Genomic DNA, 26,013 nt, shown 5'->3' with positions numbered 1-26,013 from the left:
TCAATCAGTCTTTCAGACTAATCACTGAATGTCCTCCAGTTGTCATAAAAGGTTACAGAAAAAGGATACACTAGTCTTTAAAGGAATAATTACGGCACTTAGGAATGTCACAGTACTCCCAGGCTTTTCTCGGGTCTGTTGTGTAGCACCAAGGTCCATTCACATCTCCATCAGGATTTCTGCAGTACTGTAACAAAGAACAAAAACACCAGCTATTAACCGTGCAATAAAAAAGCCTATCAATTAAAGTTCCAAAACAAAATTAATTTTTTCTTACTTCCTTTTAATTTTTCTGTTTGCTCTGTGACTTTAGGAAAAGATAATAAAAATGAAATTTCTTCAACTGTCTTCAGACAGTAAGCTTCAATAATGCAACCTTGGACCTCTGAGCTCTCAAAAAGTAGGAGATCTTGACCCCAGATGAGGTTTTCTAAAGCACTAAACTACTCCTGCTTTCACTGCAGTTAGTAGAAGTAGTAGGGTCAGTCCTGAGATCTTCTCACATCCAATCTGGCTACATGACTCTGGGGCAGGTGAGTATTGTGTAAGCTGCTCTAGCACAACCTGGTGATGCAGGGTCCAATGTTCACCCAGATGTGGGGTACCTGGTTAGCTCAATCACTCTAGGTTTTTAGTGGGCATACTGACTGATCTCTGCTCAGCACAGACACTTCACACAACTGCATGCCACCACATATTTTTTCTAGTTCCCTTCCCTACCCTGAAATATATCCTGTGTCTTAGGGAAAAGGAGAAAATATTTGCTACCGAGACTCTGACAAATGTAAGAACCAAGCAGTTTTGGTAGACTGGTTTTCAGAGGGAGTTTCTCCAATCGGAGGTGGAATTCATTGCAGTGTATATGATGCCATCACATAATTGACTAAAGCAAGCTCTAAAGTCATGTACCAGGTGAAAATATAGTTCAATCTGGCAACATCAAACAAGCTCTTTATATCACATACACAGTTTGTCACAAATTAGGGAAATCTAGAGAACTAGTGCTGAGTACATGTGTTGGGACTTCGGAGATGAAGGTTAGAAATAGAGATCGCCTTACAGGGTGGGTCAGGCACATGTATAACATTGTATAATGGGTTGTGGCAGAAGCTGGAGGGCTGGAGAGGGAATTAACAGAGGATAGGGGGCTACAATCCATTATATATCTCAAGGAACTTGCATCGAACATTGGATTCATCACCATCTCACCCGTCGCTGTTACTACTGAAATCTATGACCAGGTGCTCTTTCTGTCAGAGGAGACAGAGGTTCTGCCCACAGACAGTGGTCTGGATAGCGCTCAGTAGTGAGAAGAAGCAAGAGCTCATCTGAAGACCCTTGGTTGTGCTGCAGAAGCATTCAATAGAGCTTCTGGTCATCTCTGTGTCCCACAGAAGTACAGATTGCCCACATCAGCAAGAAATAGCACAATCAGGTTCTTGGATTGAACTGAGGAAAAGAAACTAATTAACAAAGACCATAAAATGCTTGCTGAGGAACCCTGAAGAAGACAGCCAAAGCTCAATTACAAGAAGTATTCAATGAACAGTTGTTTACATTTTTATCCAGGCCTGCTCTTGGATGAGTTGTGGGAGTGAAATAGTCATGGGTATGAGGTCTCTGAGAACTCCACTCTTGACAAGTTCTGCCCCTTGCAGTTTTTGCTACTGTGCCACGATAATCTTTACCATTACCATTAATGCAGTCTGTACAGAAGGAAAAAAAGGAAATGACTGTTAGCTGTGGGCTGTTTGGCCACATCCATAATTGACAGTGGTGAAGCAGAGATAAATTTGAGGAAATACTACTAGGACTTACATGTCTTACATAATATGTAGACAAGGAAAGAAGGGCAACATAGTGTTAATGGTGCCTAACAATGGTATTTTAATTTCTTTGCATTTTAAACGTTTTTTTTCCCATTATCACAGAAGTCATAAATCAAAGAAGCTTAGATTTAGTTGACCCCTCATGACTCCAGAAGTCAGGGCTACAAAAGACTATGCACACACGAAGTGTTTTACTTGCAGACACTGATATCTGTCTAATGACAAATTTTACAGTAGGTAAAAAGCAGTAATACATGTTCAGCCAAAATTATTAGCCTTCTAAACAGAAAAATGCGCCATAGCAAAAAAAAAAAAAAAAGAAAGAAAGAAAGCTGAAAGCTGTAGTACTCTAACCATCTACTCAAGGGTTGGACTTGATGATCTCAGAGGTCCCTTCCAACCTGATTCTATGAACTGAATTAAAAAAAGTCAGCTGTCCTCTAATGTGAAATGGAACCCTGGAAATGTTAATGCATGGAACAGTTGCCAGCAAAATGCCAACACTGCTGCATTTTCTGTCCTTGCTAGTTGCTCTCCCATAGTAGTGTGGACACTAGTAGCCATCTGTTTCCAGTATTGCCAGATGTAGTAGGTAAAAGACGTGATATTAGTTCCAAATCAAATACAGAAACCCTGCTATAAAATTGTAGAAGAATGCTCAGAAAATAAAGAGAGTGGATTCTGTATTTATTTGGAGTTTCCTGTATTTCATTCTCATAAAATTTGTGAAGATGTTTCCATAAAAACCAGCTTGCTGGTTATGAACATCTCTAGGGGAAGCTGGAAGTATTCTCACCAGCATTTGTTTCCAGTGTTGTCTGAGGTGGTTTTGGTAAAGTCTGTGCTTCATGGTCATCACACCTCTTCAAGTTGCAATACTCCCACCTCACACCAGGGTCGGTGGTGTAGCACCATGGACGGCCATCAGCATCTGGGTTTCTGCAGTAGTTTTGTCTCAGGTCCCTACAAATGGAAAGGTATTATATTCCTATCCATGCCACTGCTCTGTGGAGAACTCAAAAGAACATTTTAGAAAGCAGGTGTATTACAGAGTTAGCATATATCATTTATCATGTACATTCTGTCATTGCTAATTGAAATCTTTTTTCCAGCATAAAGAAATCAAGACACATATACAGAGTATTTAAATATGCCAAGTACTTCTTCATTAATTAATGCTTATAGTAGAATACCATTTAAAAATCCAGATAAGTAAATGCATACATGTATAGCAAAGATATAATTATTTTTAATTTTTCAAATACAGTAATAGTTTTTAAAAAGAAATAGTTTTTTGCATTTTGGAATAAATAAATGACAAATGCTAGGAACAAGAAAACAACTTAGCCCTTCCTCAAAGCTCTAATGACCTGTGGACAAGGAGAAAGAGACTTAAACTCATGAATAAGCTCAGTATAAGGGAAAATTTATGATAACTATTAGTTGTTTTAGAAGCAATGTAGAACACAGTTAATTAGTCTGAAGCATAATAGTGGCAACTGTGGTTCCTTTCAAGATAAGGTCAATGGAAAATGTTTCCACATTAAGAAGAAAAGGAAGAAATTATTTTTACCAAGTACACTCCCTTCCCAGCTTTAAAATCATTGTTGTGTAATGATTGCAAATCAAAACAAGTTCATGGATGATAATTGCCCAATGAAACCTGGAAATGGGAAATACACATACGCGTTTGGGAAGTTGTCTGCTGTTTTATTGTGTCGGTGAGGTGACATCGAGCTCCAGGCTTGACATTTCTTTCCCGAGAGAGTGAAAGAAGCTGTACCACGGTAAGTCACACCATTGCCGTGATAGCACTCCTCAGTAACTGGAGCCTGCTCAGGCACATCAACAGCTGTAGTGAATAACAGAAACCAGTCTCTTGCATCTTAATACTTTGTTGTGTATACATGAGCATAGAAAGCCAACAGAACACAACAAGCCAGAGTGTTTCACTGACCACCACAGCACGCTCTCTGTAGCAGAATTCTTTTCAGACTGTATATCAAAAGGAAGATTTCAAAAAATGTTTGTAAAAATTTCATGATACACCAGATTAGAGGACTTGTACATCAACTTTACTGCCACGCACGTGGATTTATTTCAGCTAACAAGCCAAATACTTAACATAAGGATGTTATTACTTACCTTTACTTCTTCAGGGTAAGTGATGGCCTGTGTCTTTGCCACAGGCTCATATGGAACGCACCTGCCTTGTGTAAGGAGAGTTTTCTTCTGATTGCTTTCCATGGAGTCTTGGTTCAATGCTCTTAAATTATCTTAGGTTTTGCTCTAGATTCAATTTTTCAAGAACTAGCATGTAAAACTGATTAACTTTTCCATGGAGAATTTAAAAATTTAGAGGTGAAGGTAATCACCGCTTGATAAAATGAAAAGACTTCTGTTACTGCAATTTTTCCTGATCTGGGTCAGTAGGTGACTCAAAACCTTCTGCACTCAACCACCAGACTGAACACAGGGCTCCACATCAGACCCAGGTGTTCAACTGATACATGGCAATGCTGGCAGTGACAGCAATAACACAACTGAGCAGAGTCACCCAAGATTTCTCAAAGTAAACCACGATGACCCTTCACTTCTGGTTGTCTCCTGTTCTTACCAGGGGTCTCTGGCTCTGTCCCATCACAGGAGGGGATGCTGCAATATTCCCACCGGGCAGTTCTGTTGGTGGTGTAACACCATGGCATCTTCTCACCATCAGGGTTTCTGCAGTAGTTTTCATCTAGACTCCTGAAACAGGAAACCTGGTTAACAAAGGTCTCTCACAAAGATCTATCAAAGTTTATGAACAAAAGGAGAATGCTCCTTGCATCCCAGTTTACTGTTGTATCTACTAGTGCGTAATTGCTGCTGTCATTTACTGGTGTCATCTACTATATGAATAATTGCAATTTTGGGTGTGCTAAACCAGACACCTGCTAGACTGATGGATGAATTAAGATACTGGAGTACTTTGAGGCCAAGAGCAGCACAGCAGGAACATAGCGTGAAAAAATCTAGTCCCAAGCAAATATCATAATTGTAACTGTCTTACCCCACATTGCTTCACCTGAGCAGGGAAAAAAGTCGATCAAGCAGAGTTTGAAAGTCAGAAAAGGAGACACTAGTACCCAAGAACAAAGTGAATAAAAAGAAATGTGCAAAAATTTCGAAAATATGAGATCCAGTAGGTGGTGAATGCGGGTGTAACTGAAGAGCTTTGCAATATAGTTGAAGAAAACTGAAGTAATTCTGTGCCTTGGAATTTCTCATAGACACTGAATAACGGAGAGGTTTCACTTACTTGCAGGGATAGTTTTCTGGAGTGCGAGCATGTCTGTGGGGAGATTGAGAACTCCACTGCTGACAGGTATTTCCAGATTCAGTAACAGCTATTGTGCCTCGATAATCTTCTCCTCTTCCTGATAGACACTGACGTCCTGGTGGAGGAACTGGTGGGGGTGTTGCTATTACAGAAAAATGAACTAAAATTAATCAGTGCCTTCTAGACAGCAAAAAACCCAAAGCAACTAACCAAAACACTTTGAACTTTATAATTACATGGGTTTTTTAGCTTTCTTTGCAAGTTTAAATATCACAATATTTGAAAAGCCCAAAAGGCAGAGAAAAGATCTAAAGATATATTTCCTAACTTTTCATTCTCCCATTTAACTTCTTCACAAGCAGTCCAGTGACCAGAAGACCATTTGCATCTGCCCCTTTACAGGAGATACATTACAGAGCCAGATACATTACAGGATACAAAAGCCAGGATATAAAAGTGCCAGCAGCCCCATCAGAACACAGCTGGAAAGTAAGCAAGTGGTAATACTGTGAAGAAAACTGGGGTGAAAGGGGCAGGCCCATCAGTGATACATACAGATGTAGGTACAGATGTAAAAGAGAAGTACTCTTAAGTAGTGAGAGACAGAAAGGATGAGGTCTGGTGAGAAGTCCCAAGGAAAAGTATCATGGCAAGCCACAGGCCTTTAGAGAAAAAGAGAACTGAAAAGGTGGAGAATTGATTTGGAAGAGCAAAACAGAAGCCAAAGGATTTTCAGGAAGAGTGAAGCTGTTGAAAAGAGGAATACCAAGAAGAAACACCAGAACTGCTGAAATGCCTGGTCATGGAAAAACACATCAAGGAAGGGAAATGTGACCATGCAAAACCATTAGAAATACCTGTGACAAAAAAGTCTAGCCTCAAAAGAGCTATCAAAGGTTCACTTCAAGGTGATTAATTCACTGAAAGAATTCACTGCTGAGAAAATTCAGCAGTCTTTTATTCTTTCCTTTATCTTTGAGCCTCTTCTGTTTGTTCTAGGTCCTTGCACCACCCTGATTCAAAGCTGTCTAGATTTCTTTGTATCTAGATGTAATTGTATCTAGAAGTCTAGAAGTCAGACTCACTGCAACGAGGAATGTCACAATATTCCCAGCGTTTAGTTGGGCTGGTAGTGAAACACCAGGGTCGAGGTTCACCATCGGGATTACGGCAATAATTCATCTTTAGATCCTTCTCTGGAAAACTGAACAGGAAAAATAAGTTTTAAGATATGTCACTAATGGCTGTAACAATTATTCTGTCAGGTTCAGGGTGGTCTTCAGACCACTATGAACAATAAATAGACCATCACAGAATCAGACTCACTTTTCTGGGAGGTATCCATGAGAGTGAGGTTTCTGGGAGTCCCAGCGCTGGCACTCAAGCCCAGACTCTGTTGTTGAAACTACTCCATGATAGTTTTCTCCACTGCAGTGCATGCACTCTACTGTAGGAACAATGCAGAATGAGAGCAAGAGAAACAGAAAGCCCTGGAGGAATTGGTCCATAAACAGTCATACTCATCTGACATGAAGCTCAAGAGCCTGAGCAGAGCACAAAGCTGAAGAACAGTCTTTTTTTTTGAAAATTAAAAGCTTATTTTCCTTGGTAAAATGCCTTTAGCTAGTTGATTACATTTATACTTCTTCATTTAAAAAAAGCCAACATAATAGACTATAGTTTTTAAAAGAGCTGAATTTAAACTACTAAGTGGTATTTTAAAATCTATGCCTTGCTACTGTCATGTTTTGTTGAGTTTTGCACTAGCAACTGTCATGTGGTTGAATTCTAAGACTATGATATGTGAATACACTCATATACCATTTTTTTATCTAGGGAAAAAAAAGATTTTGAATAGCTATTTTGAGAGTCTTTTGATATCTTCCTTCTTGGTGTTGAAAATGTCTTTGGAAAGTTTCAGTTTGAACTAAACTCAAGTTTGGAACAAATATTCAATTAAAACTAAAAGTATCTGAGTAACTTCACATTCTTGAAAACACATCTTGCAAAAATGGAAAGAAGTTAGTATGTGTACTCTGACCTTCACACTCAGGGATGTTACAGTAATCAAATCTGGTATCAGGGTCTGTTGTGTAACACCAGGGTCCCTTTTCGTCGTTATCGGGGTTTCTGCAGTAGTTTTCTTCCAGTCCTGCATTGGGATACTTTTCAGGGGTATAACTGGAACAGAATTAAATGGGATTACAGAATAAGGCAAGTGTCCCAATTCTTCAGCTGAGAACTCTAAAAACTAAATCTTTATCTGAGGACTGTTTTGTAGATCTTGGTGTTTAGAGGTCTCTAAATTGCTAGTGTGTGCCATTGCTGAAGAGTTAGAAGTGTCATAGCAATAGACCTCAGGAAATATAGTGGCTCTAAGGCCAGTCATGTCTTTAATACTTGCATTTACTTTAACTATTTGGTTTCCAGCAATTACTGCTCAGTCAAGATACCATGTAGCATGTAGTGAATAGTTTCCTCTGGGACATGTTCCCTGGGAGATGCAAGGAGAAGACATTTGTTGAATGTGAGAGTCCTCTGTAGTCTGAATACTATAAATTCTGAATAGAAGGTTACTAAATAAACCCAATTAGGTGTTTTTCATTAAATACAAGAAATACTACCATGTTAATTGTGGATTCACTGGTAAAATTATGTACTTCTATCCCATCTGCCACATGTTATACCTATGGCCAAGAGAGAAGTCCTGGTGAGATTAATGGTAAATTCTTATTTCAGCAGAACCACATGCTTGCCTATCTGGTATTTTGCTCATGTAAGGACCACAAAATTTAAATGCAACTGCCAAGGCTGACAATGTCTCTATTGATCATGTAGCACCACTTGGAGGTCTCTGAGTTACAACTCAGATTAGAGAAATATCTTATTCTAGATAGGTACAAAAATATTTTATAAGAAGATTTCTAATACCAAACAAATTGCTTACAAGACTAATTAGCACATATGCATGGCTTAACAACGTTTCAGAAAAATATATAAACAGATATTAAAAGGCCTTACTTTGGTTTATGTGGGGAATTATCAGCCCACTTCTGGCATCGCACACCTTTCTGAGTTTTGGCTTCTGTTCCTCTGTAATCCACTCCTTTTCCCTCCTTGCATTCTAGAAGATAAACTGAAATGATATGTGCTTATTTAATCAGTATCATGACATGTCCATTGGATTCTAGCATATAACCCCCCCCCATTTTCATGTTAATATATTTAAATACATTTAGTCATATTTTGACTTTCTTATGCTGTCAAAAATAATTCACATTATAAAAACCTACTAGTTATCTGATGCCTAAATTGTACTAATTGGGACTGAAAAATTTATGGGAAAGCAAAATCTTCCATGTCAGAATTCCAGAGAAATAAATGTAACACAACCTGGTTATTTTGGAAACATGCTATAGTAGGTTTAAATAATAAAATATGCTTTTAACATTTAAATAGGCACTATAAGAAAATAGAAACATTCTCTTTTTCTTACCTCCTATGATGTTGTTATGGTTATGCACAGTAATTAAAATCAAACCTTTAAACAGAGTCACCTGAATTCAGCTGAAGATCACAAAACAGATTCACAGATTCCCACATACTACTTTACCAGTTTAAATAAGCAATTTTTTTAAAGTTCATATAAATTCAGATGACATTTTTTTCATTAAAGTTCACCATGTGATGAATGAGATTGAATTAATTCTGAAACAAGGACTCTCTCCTGTACAGTATAAAATGGATAGTTGGTTGAAAGTGCATAAGACATATGTACTTTTTCAGTCTTATATTTTGGAACTTAATAGTACCTTCATGAAGAAAAGAAAAATAAGAACTGAAAGAATTAGCAATGAAATCCTGTCTCTGTATAAGACAAGGGGAATTTTAGTGCTGAATAAGTCTGGAGTCTGTGTTAGTAGCCTTAAAACATTAAATTGTTTTAAATTAATAATCCTTAAATTAAATAAGAACCGAGAGTCTAACATTGTAATTTTTTTCCCCGGGAGGTGGGAGCAACCATAACCCCAGCCTCTAAGATTTTCCTGGGAGGACTGAACATCACCTGTCCCAGCATAGAACTGGTGACTGCAAGGGGAGAGAAAGCTGCAAAGGCCATGTCTTTCACTCAGGAAGGAATTCGGATCTTGGCATATTCCCTCAGAGCTTCTGCATCTGCAGGTCAGAGTCAGTCACTGTTAGGCAACACATCCTCTGGGTTGGAAAACTAAGCAGGAAACTCATTTAATATTTCCCTAATGAAGCAATCTGTCTTTTAGGTTGTGATCTGTTTTGTCTCAATGTCTTCAGGTAGTGTCCAAATAAAATACTTGTGGAGACCCAGTTTTGCAACAGTTTTTCTCAGCATTAAAGTTGTAACAAAGCTGACATACAAGCATATAAACAGAAATCTGGAGAAATAATGCCATTTTAGACAGACCTGTCTTGTCTAAAGTGAAAAGAATGAATATTTGAATTTGAAATTAAGTCTAGCTTTTCCAAGGGTCAGTAAGTAGATTAGATTTGGATTTAGAGATGTACCTTTGGTCATGCTTTTATTTCAATGTATGCACAGGGGAGAGTTTACTCTAGAAACTTTAACTGGAAGTCTTTTGGATCCCTCAAACAATTTTGCAATAAAATAACATTAAACCCCTCAATTACTGAACATTGAATTGGTCAAGTGCTGACTCTCTTTGTTTGTGTAAACTTTTGACCATTTATATAACCTTTAGGGCCTTTTCTGTCTGATGACAAATGACTAACTTTGATCCCCAAGCTCAACCCATGTCCCTTGGGTTAACTATTTACAAACAGATATGTAGATAACAATTCCCAATGCATCTTTTATTCTTTTTTCTATAAGTCAGATAAAGTTAACTTTCTCTTTTATAGTACATACCATAGAAAAATTAACTTTTAAAACTGTCCATTTTACACTAATTGTTATCCTTTCCTTTGAACGCATTGATAAATAGCAACTAGGTCTCCTTGAGTAATTGCTTCAACTGAAAAAATACTCTTGGTTTCAGCAATAATATTGCAAAAGCATCTGGACCTATGAAAGGAATTTCCTTGTAGTATCAGGACAGCAGCAGCCTCAGGAGACAGTGATGTGATCTGCCTAGGTAAAAGCTACCTTTTCCATTCTGTTATGTAACAATAGATTAAATGGATGTTATCATTAGAATGGACACATAATTACTTGAGACTCTCTGCAAACAAAAAGATGAGCAACAGAGAAACCATCCGACATACACAATAGGCTGTGTTGTTGATGTTCATGATACCAAGGTCCATATTTTGGTTTCTGTAGGTAGGGGTGGAATTTTCGGACATTTTGGTCACATCGAACAACAGTTTTTCACACTTTTACTGGTGGGGTTCTGTTTTTCAAGAAACTAAAGGTCTATGTCAAAAAATGTAGTAAGAAATCCTCCCTGAATATTGCAGGACCAGTTCTAGCCTCAGTAAATGCAAGGGATGTTTCAAAAATAAACCAAAATCACAGTTCAGATCCTCACAGTAAGCAAAACCAATATGATTGTTTAGATATAAGTTACTCATTCAGTCTTTTAACTTTGTTACTTGACAATTAATCTGTTCCATTTTCCTTCTGCAATAGGAACTGCAGAAGATTTCTTAGCATTACTTCATTTGTTGAAATTCCCACCTGCTTCTGGATATAATAAAAAATGTTATCTTCTAATCATTAAATTACCTGTTCAGTTATATATATATATAAAGAAAAAATGCAGCTGGCCATAGGCTTCAGAAAATATCAGGTTGAAAAAGACCCTCAGTCATCTTTGGTCCAAACCCCCATAAAAAGCATGGCCAGCTTCTGAGCTGGATGAGATCACTCAGAGCTTTGTCCAGTAAATATAAGAAAGGCTGAAGGCTCCCCAGCCTCTCTGGGCAATGTGGTCCAATGTTTATCCTCCTTTTCTGTGAAAAATTACTTTCCTTATATCCACAAGGTCTGAACAAGATCTCATTTGTATGTTAAGATGCAATCCAGTTAAAGCTACTGAACTTCTATCTAAAAACTTCTTTCAGGTGCTATACACATAACATTATCTTATCATACAAGTCTTTGAAGGTCATCAGAGAAGTAAAGATGCAGTTTACCTTCCAGTTATTGTAATTCTTGACTTTTGGTTAAAAATTGGTCTATCAAAACAACTGCATAATTTCCATCAGCTGAGAACCTGGTTTGTTTTAGTTTTTTGTGTGCCTTTTTTTGTTGTAGTCCAATATTTGATAGATAATATTTTTTCCAATTTCTGAATATTCTCAAATGCATTAATATTTTTTTAAAGTTATGAATCAGCAAATGGCCAATGTTCACGAATCCACCTAACACAGAAACTTTGATTCTATTCAAAATTTACCACATTATCTTACATCTGAATGATCGCTAAGGAGGTCTTTTCTCCCTTGTGTATTACTAACGTCAAAGGACAACACAATGGAACTTCTGCTACATTAAAAATAAATCACATTCCTTATTGCCTGCATATAGCAAGAGCTCCATGCTTGATCATGTAATTAAAAAGTAGTCTTAAATCTCAATGTTTTTTCTGCATTTGGTGTAAGGTGATACATTTTTAAAAGGGGATAAAAAATTGGATAGCTGCCATTTCTTAGAGACAGACTTCCTATTATCAGAAAGCATTAGAGACTAAATACATTTCTATCAAATAACCCTCATCTATGACAAAGATGATCATCAATAAAATATGCCTAAAAGTGGAATACAAAAATTCACCATGTCATTTAATTATACCATAAAAGTAAGATTAGGACAAAAATGCCATCAAATTAATTAACTGAGGAGTACAAACATCATATAACAATATGAAAAGATTATAAAAATAGATCATTTTTATCTGAAGCACAGTTAAAACTCTAATACTTCTTAAAAACTAAAACAAAGTTGATTTGAGTCTCATCCAAATAAACTGTGAATTTTCTGTAGTGATACAAAAGAAATTATTTGGTAGCTTCCATCAGTTTTTCTGTGGGCAAAGGTCTGTATCAGAAACCATTGCCAACAGAAGTAGCTTCTCCTGTCCCCTCAGCAGAGATACAGAAGATGCAGACATGGGTTATTGGCTGGTTCAAAAGAAGAGGAGAGAAGGTACTCCTAAGCATTTCCATTATTCCAGCACCTTCTGCATTCCCGAAGCAATAGTGCTCTTTTCTGCTTGTGAACCCTAGGATTTAGGGAGTGGGAAAGATGGTGGAGCACTAATCTGGGGAAACAAAAAAAACTGTACCATTGTTATACCAGCAATGCGACAAATCCCGAGTGTGAGGTACGGGCTGACCTACACACTTCATCTGACCCAGTGAAGGCTTAGCCCCCATTTACACAAGTGTTACATGAGTCCCTACAAAAGCATATCTCAGGGAAACAATATAAAAATACATAGACATACTTCTTTTTTCATAAAGAACTGCATTCGTTCTTCTGAATATCATTGCTGTTTTGGTGTTCTCAGACAATGTTAAACACTGCTGGTCTTTACTGGTAAATAAGAAGGCCCTGTTGGAATTAAGAGGAGAGAGCAATATAAGAAACAGTAACTGAATATATACTTATTTTCCTGAACACCTTTTTGAGTATTCAGTTATCATTTTAGCAAGCACTACAGTTCAGTAATATTTAAGATCAAGTGTGGTTTTCAAATCGCTGAGTAATGCAGCTCACATTTTCAGTGGTGATTTTGATTCCTAAGTGCTCATATCAAACTTAGGTTGAAAGAGAACTACAAGAACAAATTATAACAAGGAATAAAGGGAATATATGCATAAGGCACATTGACTTTATTTAAAAAAAATTAGTAGTCATTCAAGGAGTGAGACATTCTACATACAGTATGCAGCAGTTACCAAGGAGCAGGTAAAACACAACAATCCGAGACCTTAAATTGTCTTGTGATAACTGTTCTGAATCACCATACATGAAGCAACGTAAGCACTTCGTAAACACAGTCATTTGTCTTTTCAGCAAGTGCCTTGGCTGCAAGTATGCAGAACTGGAGCAGATGGTGTAACCTTTACAGGATCATCTAAGGAAACCTCCTGATAAGCTAAGTAATTCCTAGAGGTGGCTTTTCTGAACCCAAAAACACGCAATAGCAGCATGGCATTCCCTGAGTTGGTCTATACTAGGAAGGCAAATACTGACAAAGCACATTCTGTAGCCCTGCAACCAGCTGGCATGGCCCCAGTCTGTCTGCACTTGCAAATTCACACAGCCTCTCCCCACAGGAGAGGGATCACATCTGGACTTAAACCATGTTCATGAGTTTTCTGGGTAGGGCTGGTTGTCCTGCATCAAAACTACACCAAAGGCTGTTAACACCAATAAAAACCCAGCTATCAGTAATGTTAAATCTGTAAGTAGGGATGGAGTTAACGAGCATGGCCCAACCCACTACTGAGGTGGGATAACAAGTCTGAAGTATTGATCCTAACTGATTGCTCTGAAGCGCTGTTGGGAGAACACTGCAGTGCTAGTCTGGTCTGAACACTCTGCCTAACACTTACCTTTCTTCCCACATACTCTTTCCTGCCAGATAGCTCTTGTTCTTGCTTGATTGTAATACATCTCACATAATTAATTACTAGGGAGGCAATAACATGATGTTACTTCAGTGTCAGGTGATGGTAGGCTCAGATCCAAGGCAGAAGCTAAGGAATGATACTGTGTCTGAATATGCTTCAAAAGGAAAAACAATCCCCTGAAAACTGTAAATATATAATGTAAATATATAGACTTGCCCTCTCTGCCTTCCTCCCTACCCTCCTGAGCCATGTGCTACTGAAGCTCTGCCCTCTCTGGTTTTCAGAGAGGGGAAACTGAATCAAAGAGAATGGGTGGTACTTCGCACAGCCAGCAAACTGCTGTCATCCTTCAGCGTTATACCTCTTTAAGTCTCATTTTCCCTTTTGATTTAAAACACAAAGTTATACAGCACATTTAAAAAGTCAGCAGGTATACCTGCCTTGAATAAAAGCCCTAAGGAGAACCAAGTGCTGGAAACAGCCCTGCAGACAGTCAGTCTGCTAAGTTCAAAAGCTGTGCTGCAGAAGCAGTAAATCAAGAACTCATGAAAATTGGAAGAGAACCACCCCCTGCCCCATATGTGAGGACTGCCTCCCACTCCAGTAATCTCTCCTCACTGCTCCAGTTTCTGGCTATACTGCTGGAGCTTTATGGGCTCTGAGGCTTTGGTACAGCCTTAGACTCAGAGCAATAGTTTCCACTAGGACAGGAGCCTGAGCAAAGGCCAATGGTTCAGACTGGTCAACACCTTTTGTGCTTTCCTGCCCCCTGAGCCTGGTTAAATGCAAGTGTAGAGAGAGAGCTTGGCTGGAAGTAGAGTTTAGGATCATCAAGGTTTAGGTGTCTATTTCTTCCTCATAGTATGTAAATCCAAGTTCTAGTAAAAGTCAGAATAATGGATTTATCTGCAAGATAGGTAATGCAATGAACATAAGCAGTGCTATTATTGCTATTATTTCTGTCCTAAATGTCTGAGAAACTAATTATGACTCTTCATTGCACAAGGAGCGCAAGAGCCTTGATAAAACCATGTTAAGTTGGTTTTCAGTGTGCCAAGCTGTACAACAAGACATCATAAAGTTTTTCAATAAAAATTCAACATAATTTTATTACTATCTCTGTTTCTGCAGTCTTCATCCATATGTCCCAGGCATTCTATTTGTACACATATTTTGTTTTTCCAGCAAACCTCAAATGCGCATACTCCTAAGAAATCCCTTGAAAGTTCAAACTGGTGATAAATAAGGCAGATTGCTCCATCATCTACAATGCAAGATATATATGGGAACCCATGGAAATTACCTGCAAGCAAACTTATTTTCATTTTCACATTGCTCTGCACATTCTTCCTCGCTATTTGTCTTGTAAATTTGCTTCATTGGGTTGAGCAGCCAAGCTCCCTCTGTTCTCACATAGTGGTCTAGGATGCTTCCTTGCACTAAAAGGAAAAAGAGAGGAAGAGTGAACTTGTTAATGCTGACATGATTTATTTCAAACTGTCAGGTTAAATTTTTTGTCACCTCGTTGTGTAACATCATCATTTATTTGCTGGAATAATTTGGTTAATGGTGAAAAAATATGGATAAATCTTGCCTTCGCGGTATGGTAAAGGGTAGCATCGCTGAAAAGCCGATGTAAGGAGGAATAGAGAAGTGGCTTGAACAGTACTTTGTATCATTGTGAAAGTCATAACAAGTACCACAAACCTAGGGTATAAAGTGATGGGAACACAGAAGGTGAACCAAGGAGCAAAAAAAAAGTGAGGTGTTGCAAAAAGAAAGTATTGGCCACACGTACTTTGGAGAAAGTGGAGAAACGGGACTCAAGAAAGATGTGAAACAATGTGTGTCTGTTGCTGGTATCTACCTACTCAGAATGACTTCAGTTTTATGAGTCAGCTCTTTTCGAAGGCTCTTACTCTTGCAAAGCTCTTACTCCTTGGTCACTGGAATTGTCAGATGTTCAGTTTGTAATTTTTGTAGTAACCCTGTATTGAATTTACTTAATAATCAAGGTAGTAGCTGTCAATGAATTAACACAAGACATTGTGAATAAATTCATCTAACAACTTCTGGGCTACAACTGTGTGTGAAATACGTAGGATACTAAAAAGTACAGCTATGTTTAATGCTAAACTCAAAAAAATGTTCAGGTACAGTCCTCCTTATAAAGAATTTCTCCATTTAGTATTTTCTTTCCCTGTTACAGCTATGTGATGTCTGAACGCTTAGTTCAGAATCCTTAGTTCACAGCACTGTGACTTTAATGATTTCCAGCTGCAGGCTCACAGACTTGCATGAGTCCTGTGATTTTTACAGCTTTTTTATCAGATGAGCAAACGACTCTTCTGACAAATGTTTGGCTCTGGGAGTTACGTGTTCTGCATGGTTTCAACCCCAAACAGACAGATAGCCAATGGTCTTTGCAGCACATCTGAGTCCTGAGCTATGTTTTTGTGCCTGGCTTTATGCAATTGCTGAATAAAAGGCATACAAGGAATGAACCAGACCACGAATGCCCTCTCATACATACCAGCCATGCTGTAGAGAAGAACTTCTTTCTTTTCTATATTTTTTCTGACCCCTGTCTGTCTCGGCCATAGCCCAATGCCAGCAGGAGGGACAAAAGGCCTCCTTGTCCCACTCATACCCATGGCCTGTGACCAGGGGCTCCACTGGGTCATTTCAGCTGGGAAAGGTAACAGCTCCTCCCTTTCCCAAGTAACATTCTTGTAGAGTGAAGCAGGCTCATGAGCCTCCCAGTATCAAATTCCTTCACCTGAGAGATAGCTCAGCCTGCAGTTGAGTGTTTTCTTAAAGATCATTCTGCACTTACAAGCCGGAGCTGATAAAATAGAGATACAAGACAAATTATGCTACCTCTCATACCACTGCAAAACCAGAGAAATTACTGAGGGGTTTTTTCTGCATGTAGACTAGGGAAGAGTTTGGTCCTAAGATCTGACAGTTAGTTTAACAGTATGGATAGAATAAAAGGATAGCTGCTGAAAAATAAAAGAATACACTGAAATTTCATGTGACAAGCAGAGGAATCATTGATTCCACTAGTTATTTAAAAACAAAAACATTAAGAAGAAATTAGTTTTGAGAGAAAGCATTAAACTAGGTTAAAACAATATCATAGGGATGCTGCAATGCTCTCCACAAGGAAGAGAAAAACAAGTAAAGGATTCCTATTATGGTACAGTTTCCATGCAACCCTATTTCTGTTCTGTTTTGACATTTTGCAATAATATTTCCATTATTATTACAGCATTTGCTTTTAGAAATATTGACAGGATCATAATTGATTTGATTAATAAAAATATTTCTCCCCTTTTCTGCTATATTTATGTGGAAGAGCATAATATTTTAAGAAAAAAAAGGAAAACATGCAATCTGCATAAATGTGCAATAAATGTTCTTGCTATTATTTTTCCTATGTCTATGAAATTTTAAAGTCTCCAAAAGATGTATTATTATCTTTTTCAGAAATGCAAATATTTACTGCCACTTGATAAAGGATTTGCAAGTCCTTTATCAAAAGCATAGTATTACACATAAAAGTCTAAATTCTCTATTACTCCCTCCATATAAAGTTATTATTTATTTGAGAAGGGTATTTGATTTGACTGAGGCTGTTCTGCAAAAACAATGCTTCGAAACTCAAATTTAAACAAAGTTGATAATTCTTAAAATTAAATAACAGCCAGAGGGTTTTATGCTGGGCTATGCCTCTAATATTTCTAGATAAAATATACGCATACCTTTTCCCAACTGTTACCTTTTTAAACATTTTATAACTACATATGTAAAATGCTTGTTTATTTTATTGAGTCTTTTTATATGCATTGGCACACTCATAACTATTTTGTTGCAACCACAACAGTGTGGTTATATGGATACCTGAAAGAAGATGTGTTTTTTGAATCTTATAGTTCTTTAGAGTTCAAGGTTTTCAGGACAAAGAATATTTATATTTGAAATTTCTGCAAGATTTGCAATCTATGAAACCCAAATATATATATATATATATATATATATATATATACACACACACATACAAAGAGTCCTATTCAGTTCTTGTGTGTTATAAATCTTTTTCTACTATCTTCCACAAAATATCTTTTTGCACTTAAAATACTTCAAAAACTAATGCTGACCAGATTTTGGCCTCCCTATCACATGAAATGAAAAATTTCCTGTTAAGATTGTGGCTATGAAAAAGATTGAAATTGCAGTGTGTAGAGGAATTTTTCCTTTTCTTTGTGATTCTCTTTTGCACAAGCATTAGCAAACTTTAAAACAATCAAAATAAAGATCACAGTACCCAGTAATAAAAGAGAAAAAAACCCAAATCTAAGATAAAAGGCTGCTGAAACCAATTACAGCCATGTCTTTGTACAGCCCTTTGACAGGCTGCTTCCCAAGGGTGCCCCCATCTCTGGCCATGGGGCAGTTTTGCAGGGAGCCACTAGTTCCCAATGGAGACACCAAGGCTGCTGCTCTTCTGGTGTCTCTAACAAATACAACCCGGGAACAACCACAGCTCTCATTCTATTGAGCAGCAGCTTTTGCTGGCCAGCAAGTCCTGAATCTGTCATCATCCAGGGAAATTGTGATGCAGGGATTTGGGGACCTACCTTCACCACATGGAACTTGCAAATGTTTAGGTCCCAGTCTCACCTAGGCAAGGAGAAGGCAAAGGACTCTTACCTGAGCTGAGCAAGAACAGAAAGAGAAAGGCAGCTTTGCTAATCCTCATTTTGGCCCCGCTGGCGGGTGCTGGAAGTTGTGCGTGTCAGTGCACAGTTTTATTGACTTGCACTGAAGTGAGGCAGCATCAAATAAACAAGGCAGGAGGATTAAGTTAATCATTCTCCCATGCTGTTCCCCCCTTGCCCATGATGTGGCCATTCAAACAACCTTGAATTGGATGGATTACCAAATCAGATTCAATCATTTCTACTGGATGCTATCAAATGCAAAGGCACTTTCTTGTTTTGCAGGATATTTTTTGTTCTCAAATGGTTAGGTCTTTCTATGCTAGAGAAAAGACAGAAATAATGTTGATGGAAAGCATGGGAAATCATGTGTCCAGGCAAAATTTGAATTTCTCTTGACACTAGAGTCCCAATAGTAAGTTCAGCCATGCATACCTGTATTGATTTATAAGGAGCAACTTCTATTTAATCTCAGGGTAAGCATGATTATAAAATCTAGATAATAGTAACTCTGTAAAATAGTTTAATTGTACTTGTTTATTAAATAATTCCTTCTCTGCTATGTCTTCCTGACCCAGACTTATTTATTTCTGTTTGGAATAGGACTTAATTTTCATTTTAGTTAATCTTTAGGTTTAAGAGTTGACTCTAAATCTTAAATATTAGCTTTAAGAGCCCTGGATAGCAATTTAGTGTTCTTCCTTATCAGACATTTAACCTCACGCTGCATGTACAAACTCATCCAGTGAGGGTGTTAGACTTTGCTCATCTGTGTATTATCCTGATTTCAACATCAGCTCACTCTATGTTTCCTAAGTGGCCTTTACCTTGGAAGAGTTGCACTGCAGCACCATTTCTTGGCTTCTCTTGCAGGTTAGCTCACTGGTGTTGCTTCAAAACAACTCATTGAGTCAAATGTGCTCATGACTCACCAGGGGCAGGAGCAGGATGAATACTGAACAAGGAAAGCAGACTTGAATGGGCACTGCTGGCTCATGCAATTCAGTCTTCTGCAATTGAAGGCCAAAAGTTCACAGAATCATGAGTTCCTTCTAAAAACTAATGAGGCTATCCACTTCCTTGTCATCCTGTTTGCTTTAAGTAGAAATTACATTGTATTGAGGGCTTGGGATAAAATTAGAAGTGCAGGAGTAAATATGTGAGAGAGGCATTCTAGTATGAGAATCAGATTAGCTTTTATTTTACAGATTATGTGAAAAATCTAGAGCTCATCCTGCTTGTGGTCCTGTACTATTTTTCTCCTGTAGGGTACTGTAATACCATGTTATTTGGTTGTCTTCTGTGATTGAATCTGTATTAATGCAACGTGTAAACAATGGTAAAACATGGTATATCTGTAGAGGCTTGGGATACCACTAATGTTAGTCCAGGGAAACAAAGCAGATGGACCCAAGAGAGGAGCTGAAGGGAGCTGGACTCAGCTCAGGGAAACACGAGATGTGTGACAGAGAGAATGGGTCAGATATAGTGCAATTATATGTGGGATTAGGTTTATCAGGTTTTAGGAACAATTGCTCATAGGGAAAGGATAAAATGAAGAAGCAGAATACAAAATAGGCTTCACTAGTAAGCAGGTTTTTGAGAGCTATTAAAGTCTGTTTTAGCCCCACATGTTTTTAACAATCTTAACCCTGTTTTCAACTCTTCCTCTAAGTCCTGGTTTCCCTCTCTCCTGCTCTATACCTTTGCCACTGTCTTCTCCACAGCCACAGACAGCATCTGCTCGCCAATCCTTGTGCCTCCTTCCCATCAGATATTATCAGATAGTGGTTTTCCCCTTATTCCAATACAAAATTTATTTTCTGCTCAACCCTGCCCTCCTCAGCATCTCTGGCATCTTTCCCATTCTTCTGTAACCTCCATTTCCACTGAGATATTTGTTGGGTTACTGTGTTATGATGCACATCTGGTCGTTAAAGTCTAAGAAAAAAGTTGCATAAGTAGGTGAGTGCAGCCGTTTCTCCTACATGGGAGAGGTTTGAGAAGCCTTGAGTCTTAACTGAGTTTGTAAAACTCATTGACAAATGCTATGAATTAGAGATTTTAATCAGATCAGCTTTTTTTACTGGTTTTCAAAACCAAAGAAGCTAATTGTGGTAGCCGAAGGTTTGTTAACACATGTCTAGGATAGTTTGGGAAAATCTGCACACATTATGTAAGCAAACTCTTTTGAAAGCTTTCCTCATGTTAAAGGGCTACATATAGTCCTTCAGAGCCTATACTCCTTCCTTATAGCCTATAGCAGTTGCCACTTTTAGGCTTGGTTCTGGTACTTCTCTCAACCTTATTTCCTCGAATCTGATTAAAATGCACCTATGCTGGTGTTGGTGCTCCTGTTTTATTTCTGAAGAAAGGAAAGAAAACTTATATTGCCATTTCTTTCAAAGATGACAATGCAGATTTGGAGAAATATTATTAATCTCTCTCTTAATGGATCTGATCCTGGAAAACCAGACTTGAGAACATTGTCAGCAATTGTTCCTGATAAAAAAAATATTATTCTGTAAGTTTTCCATAAGAAAAGTTCAAAACAGGAGGTGTCTTTCATCTGACAGACTGGCAGTCCTCACTGCTGTCTTGTGACAAGGATGTGACCTCTCAAGGCATCGTGTTTGAAAGGATCTCTTGTAAACTGTTGATTTATCTGTCTCCTTTTGTGCCTTTCCTTTTTTCTTCTTTTCCCTCACAGATCCATACAGTATCTAAATCTTTCCCCAGTTCTGGTCTTGTGGTGTTTGTTCTCTTTTATTTGATCACTGTGAGGCCCACCTGGAGGTGGAAGTTCATCAGATCTTATTTCAGAGTCAGGGTACATTAGTTAGCATAGTGGTTAAAATATAAACAACATAGGAGGCTTTTTAAATAGAAGTTGACCCTTGAAATTGGATTTACTGTAAGCTCAGAAAAAATCCCCCCTGAAGAAACTGCAAACATCATCAGTACAGGGCACATCTCTTTGAATAAATTCACATAAACATAATTTGTCTAAATTTCAGAATCAGAAAATGTCAGAAAACAGCCACTTGGATATCACTTACTTGCTAAGAGGAGAGGACCAAAGGCAAGATTCAGTTGCCTTTGAAAATCTTCAAAGGAAGGGAAAATCTCATAAGGAAGGGCACATCTGCAAGACTGGGGGGAACATGAACTAAATGGGCTTGTGCAATTGCTCCAAAGAGTAATGCCATGGCATAGATCCATGGGCAGCTGGGAAATAAGGAAGGTATTTTTACTTTATTTTCAAACACAACCAGAACAAGTAACAAAAGTGCCCTGGTACACAGAGCCAGAGGGAACTTCAGGGTAATAACCCCAGAGAGATAATGTGGATGGGTTCTACCAGCAGGAGCTGCTGAAGGTAAGGTGGGAAGGGGTTCAGAAAGGGAAAAGGTAGCCAAGTTAAAAATACATCCTGTCCTTGCTCTGCACATGAAAGAACACAGAGGACAGAAGACCTCGTAGATAAGCTCATCTCTGCAATTTCTGGCCATAGACGCTAAGGTGTCCAAGGAAAGAAAGTGACAGTGACCGTAAGAAGATACAGAGGTAGTATTTTTCCAGCAGTGAAAGCTTTAGTCTTTGAAGTGTTCATTTGTTCTGGCTGCTGCCAAATATAAGAAAGCAGCAAAATAAAGTCAGATAGACATATGAGAAGCAGTGAAGTTAGGAAGTGAGCAATAGAAAGCAGTGGAAAGATCTAAAGAATTAGCCACTTGGGTTTTTGCATTACTGAAAAAATATCTGGAAATATGGGGACTGTGCAATTGCCTTTAACATAAGTGTGAAGATCATAATTGTCATAGACAATCTGATAGCAGCCTTTACTGGAGGTGATTATGAGAAAACACATGCAAGCAGCTGAAGAGTGAATTCAGGTGTAAACACTTACAAATAGTGCCCAGTTCAGCAGCCAGCACCCAGCACATAGTGTGCTATAGCTCTTTGTACATGAGGAACAACTTCATCATGCCGCTGCTAGGCAAGAGAGTAAAAGCATTCTTCATATATCAGATAGAGAACTTTGGAGAAACCACAGCTGAGCTAAAGGATGGCAGACAGCAGAGTGACTCTGTGGGATCTACTGGGGCTGGGATCTATGTGGCTGGGATCTGTTGGGCCTGGGATCTATGGGGTGGACAGCTTTGAGTCCTGCTTGAGTGCCCCATCATGTAGTACTCAGCACTAGCATTGCTTTGGGAAGTAGTTCCGCAAAACTACTGCAGTGATCTGCTGTAACTTACTCCATTTTTCTGTTAGTGGGAGCACATACCCTTTATCCAAACTTGTTCTTTCTTGATTTAATTATTCTCCTGCTATCACCACCCTGCCTGTGAGTGCTAGCCACAGCCTACATGTGGGGCCACACAACACAAACAGAGAAGCAGCACATAATAGGGCCTGAAATGCCACCTCTGTGTCCGCTTTTCTGTTTAGTTCTGTTTTGTTCTTGGAACAGACTATAAGAAAGTGAGTATCTATTTGCACTCGGGCTCCTCAAAGACTGGTACCTGGTAGGTCATGGCTACGCTTTTTTGTGTTTAGTAGGCAAGCAGTTCCTGTCTCTGCTGTTCCAAATCACAGGACTCAGCTGTGACTGCTGTTCATGCAGAGAGATTGATGTTGAACTCTTCTCAGTCCTCTCTCTCACACCTAATGGTACAATTTACCATTTGACCACTCTGTTCAAAATGTTTGGAGTTACTGGGGAGTCCTTGGATGAGGCAAATATTTGGCAGCAGGATGTGGGAGAGAAAATGAAGAAAAGAAGCATAACTACTATTCCATTCAGGTTAGAAAAGCAGAGAGAGAATGTGTGGAGAGATATTGCATTTTACCCAATAGTTGACCAAGTGCCTCCAAAGACCCCAGCAAATGGTATTTCTAAGGTGCTGTTTTGGTCTTTTTCTACACACTTAGTTATATACAAATATCTGTGCAGCAGTGGTGTGTTTACTAGTGGTTCCACGTAGTGATGAAATCAGCTGTCTAGAAATGTCACTAAGATGAATGTTTATAGCTCCTCCTCTGACAGTTTCAGAAAAGAGGAACAAGGCACCTCCATTTTCCACACAAAGTGTATATTGAAATTTCCAAGTGCAGTTTCTGCTTGTCACTTACATGTCAGTTTATTTCCATACATGTTCTTGGATCATTAACTTGCATAAAGGAAGGATGTTCTAACCAGTTTAAACTTACTGAAATGAAATGCTAAAAGGGCAAGGCAGCAAATGTTATTGTTAATACTCCATCAAGGCTGTCCAACTGATCACTTCAAGCCATTTGAGTCAGTGAGATTTTCAACAATATTTCAGCAAGATGAGAATATTACCTTCAGATTTAGTTTAATACTTTGGCAAATTGCATGTGTACATGTGTGTGTGTGCGAGTGCACACATATGTATGTGTTTTTCTTTATGTGAGTATAACCTACTGTAACACCTCTGTTTACAAGCAGTTTATATAAGTGTTTATGACACTTTCAGTTTAATGGATGCTGTATAAAACTTCTTTATCCTTTAATAATTTTTATGTTCCTACGCAAAATGGCCTTGCCATTAGATTCCACAGCTTGCATTTGCTGAAGACAACACTGGAAAAGCTGCTTAAGTCTTTTTTTTCTGACTCTCATGTAAACTCCAGAGTTAAGATCAGAAAATTTTGCATTAGAAATCATGGAAAATTTGCTGATGAGCTTTATCATTTGTTCCTATTATATTTTAATGCAAAGTAAATTTCTGAAAGATATACCATTACATGCACCATGTGTCCCAAAGACTGTAGCATATCATGTTCTATTTTTGCCATGGGAAGTGCAGACACATAAGGTTCATCACGAATGACGGGATGGAGGGTGGATGAAAGTGGGGTAAAAACTTGAAGAGATGATGCTATAAGCAAAAGAAGTTATCTTCACAACTTTTTCCAAACTCTAAACACCTTTCCTAGTAGCAACATTAGTTGCTACTAAACACCACCCATTAGTCTTGTGATACCTTGTGTAAGATACCTTCTTGAAAAAAATGCATTTCTAGCACTCAGAAATGTTTAGAGTGTTGCAGTTATCTCTCAAATCTTTGTTCACGAAGCCTAGCCATGATGATGCAGTTATCTATAGGCTTAAAATACAGGAAAACAAACAAACGAAAAATCCAGTGGTACATTTGCAAGTGTGACAGAGTAAGAACATACAGTGCACTGAAGCAGACCAAGAAGCACTGATGAAAGGAAGAGGATGTATTTGTGTGCCAAGGATGCAGAGTCCCATTTGATGACAAAATGCTGGTGTTACTACTAGAATCAGGGTCCAAGTTCCTACATTCTGTGACAATGTATTGACACAGTCCTAGTGATAATGACATAGTCCTAGTAGTCAACTGTAAATACAAAAATAGATTTATTATTTAGGAACATCAAAAGACTGGAAAATGCAAGAAACCTTGCTAGAAGTAAAATATCAGTATGTGCCTAAACCAGGACATATGACTGATAGTAAATCAAAAATTCCCATGCTGCAAGACAACAGCTAAAACCTCAGCTGGAGAAAATAATGCAAGATTTCCAGACTGCATTCTCACAAAAGCTGAAATCATACCCCAAGTCACAAGATGGCACACAGAAAAAACTTAAACAACTGTGGAATCAAGTTAAAGAAGACTTGGAGAATATGGCAAAGTGAAGGCTGGACAGTCTTCAGCCCTTGAGAACATCCTGTAGCAAGAGGATGGACTCCTAATGAGTCTGATGGATTCCTGGGAAAAAAAATCCTGTTTCCAAATGTGATATATAATGACATGAAAATTGTTACACTGACAGTCAACCCAAATCTAACCAGATAGTATTGAGAGGTACACTAAAAAAAGTGTCTGGGGAGAATAGCCTTTTTTATGCTTTGAAATCAAGAATAATAGCCTTTGGTTTACAAGAAACAGCAGCAGTATTTCAGTGACAAATGCATGGGGTTGTTGGGTTTCATGGGCAGTAAGCTGTACATCTGTGCTACTGCAATCTGTGTCTTACAGGCAGACTGTGCAAAACGTCTGCAGGAAACAGCTTCACCCAGGGGGGCAAATACCCAGCAGGCACAGTTCAGTATCTACTAGCAAAAGTCAGTATCAAATACCAGAAATTTCCATTAGACAGTGCCCATAGGACCTGAAGAATGTCTTACAGGAACCAAAAAAACCAAGAAAAATAACTGGGTCCAGCCAGTTATTGCAGAGAGTTGGTACCAATGTTTTTTTTAAAGAACAGCACTACTGGCACAACTTGCAAAGCCAACAGTACATGAGGGATAGAAAGCAAGTGCCAGATGGCAGCAAGGCTTTCACGTGCTCTGGGAAATGTTGTGCTCAACAGGTTCTGAAAGTATCCAAATTTCCTGAGCATACCATTCAAGAAAAGCTTTTGGGGCTACATTACAACAGAACTAGGGGAGATGCACTGAGTACTATGCTTGAGCAAAAAACTGGTGCAACTAGAGTTGAACTGATGCAAATAGAGTGTGTATTATATTGGTTGACACAGCAAGGGGAGCTGTTTC

The 26,013-nt window shown here is 38.4% G+C and overlaps 1 protein-coding gene across 4 annotated transcripts in view; it reads right to left on the bottom strand.

The window, feature by feature from the left end:
- LOC127481614 (plasminogen-like) overlaps positions 1 to 26,013 on the bottom strand; it is an 87,935-nt gene that overhangs the window by 38,964 nt on the left and 22,958 nt on the right. For 2 of the 4 annotated variants that reach the window (XM_051811073.1, XM_051811077.1), the window contains exons 1-13: positions 18,445 to 18,541; positions 15,032 to 15,167; positions 12,597 to 12,703; positions 8,173 to 8,287; positions 7,193 to 7,332; positions 6,478 to 6,598; positions 6,237 to 6,355; positions 5,131 to 5,293; positions 4,447 to 4,577; positions 3,516 to 3,681; positions 2,626 to 2,792; positions 1,558 to 1,706; positions 94 to 187 (exon numbers count right to left, since the gene is read on the bottom strand). The exons of 1 other annotated variant lie outside the window; for it this stretch is intronic. In XM_051811073.1, coding sequence (XP_051667033.1) covers positions 94 to 187; positions 1,558 to 1,706; positions 2,626 to 2,792; positions 3,516 to 3,681; positions 4,447 to 4,577; positions 5,131 to 5,293; positions 6,237 to 6,355; positions 6,478 to 6,598; positions 7,193 to 7,332; positions 8,173 to 8,287; positions 12,597 to 12,703; positions 15,032 to 15,167; positions 18,445 to 18,493 — 1,657 coding nt within the window. In that variant the 5' untranslated portion in view covers positions 18,494 to 18,541. Of the gene's footprint in view, positions 1 to 93; positions 188 to 1,557; positions 1,707 to 2,625; positions 2,793 to 3,515; positions 3,682 to 4,446; positions 4,578 to 5,130; positions 5,294 to 6,236; positions 6,356 to 6,477; positions 6,599 to 7,192; positions 7,333 to 8,172; positions 8,288 to 12,596; positions 12,704 to 15,031; positions 15,168 to 18,444; positions 18,542 to 26,013 lie in introns of those variants that run through there. One more of the 4 variants, XM_051811074.1, reaches the window with a different exon arrangement.

Source organism: Manacus candei, unplaced genomic scaffold, assembly GCF_025592945.1.
Source record: "Manacus candei isolate 608988 ecotype Guabito, Panama unplaced genomic scaffold, ASM2559294v1 h1tg000081l, whole genome shotgun sequence".
NCBI lineage: Eukaryota > Metazoa > Chordata > Aves > Passeriformes > Pipridae > Manacus > Manacus candei.
The sequence above is the reverse complement of the archived record's forward strand: the minus strand, read 5'-3'. Positions and strand labels throughout refer to the sequence as shown.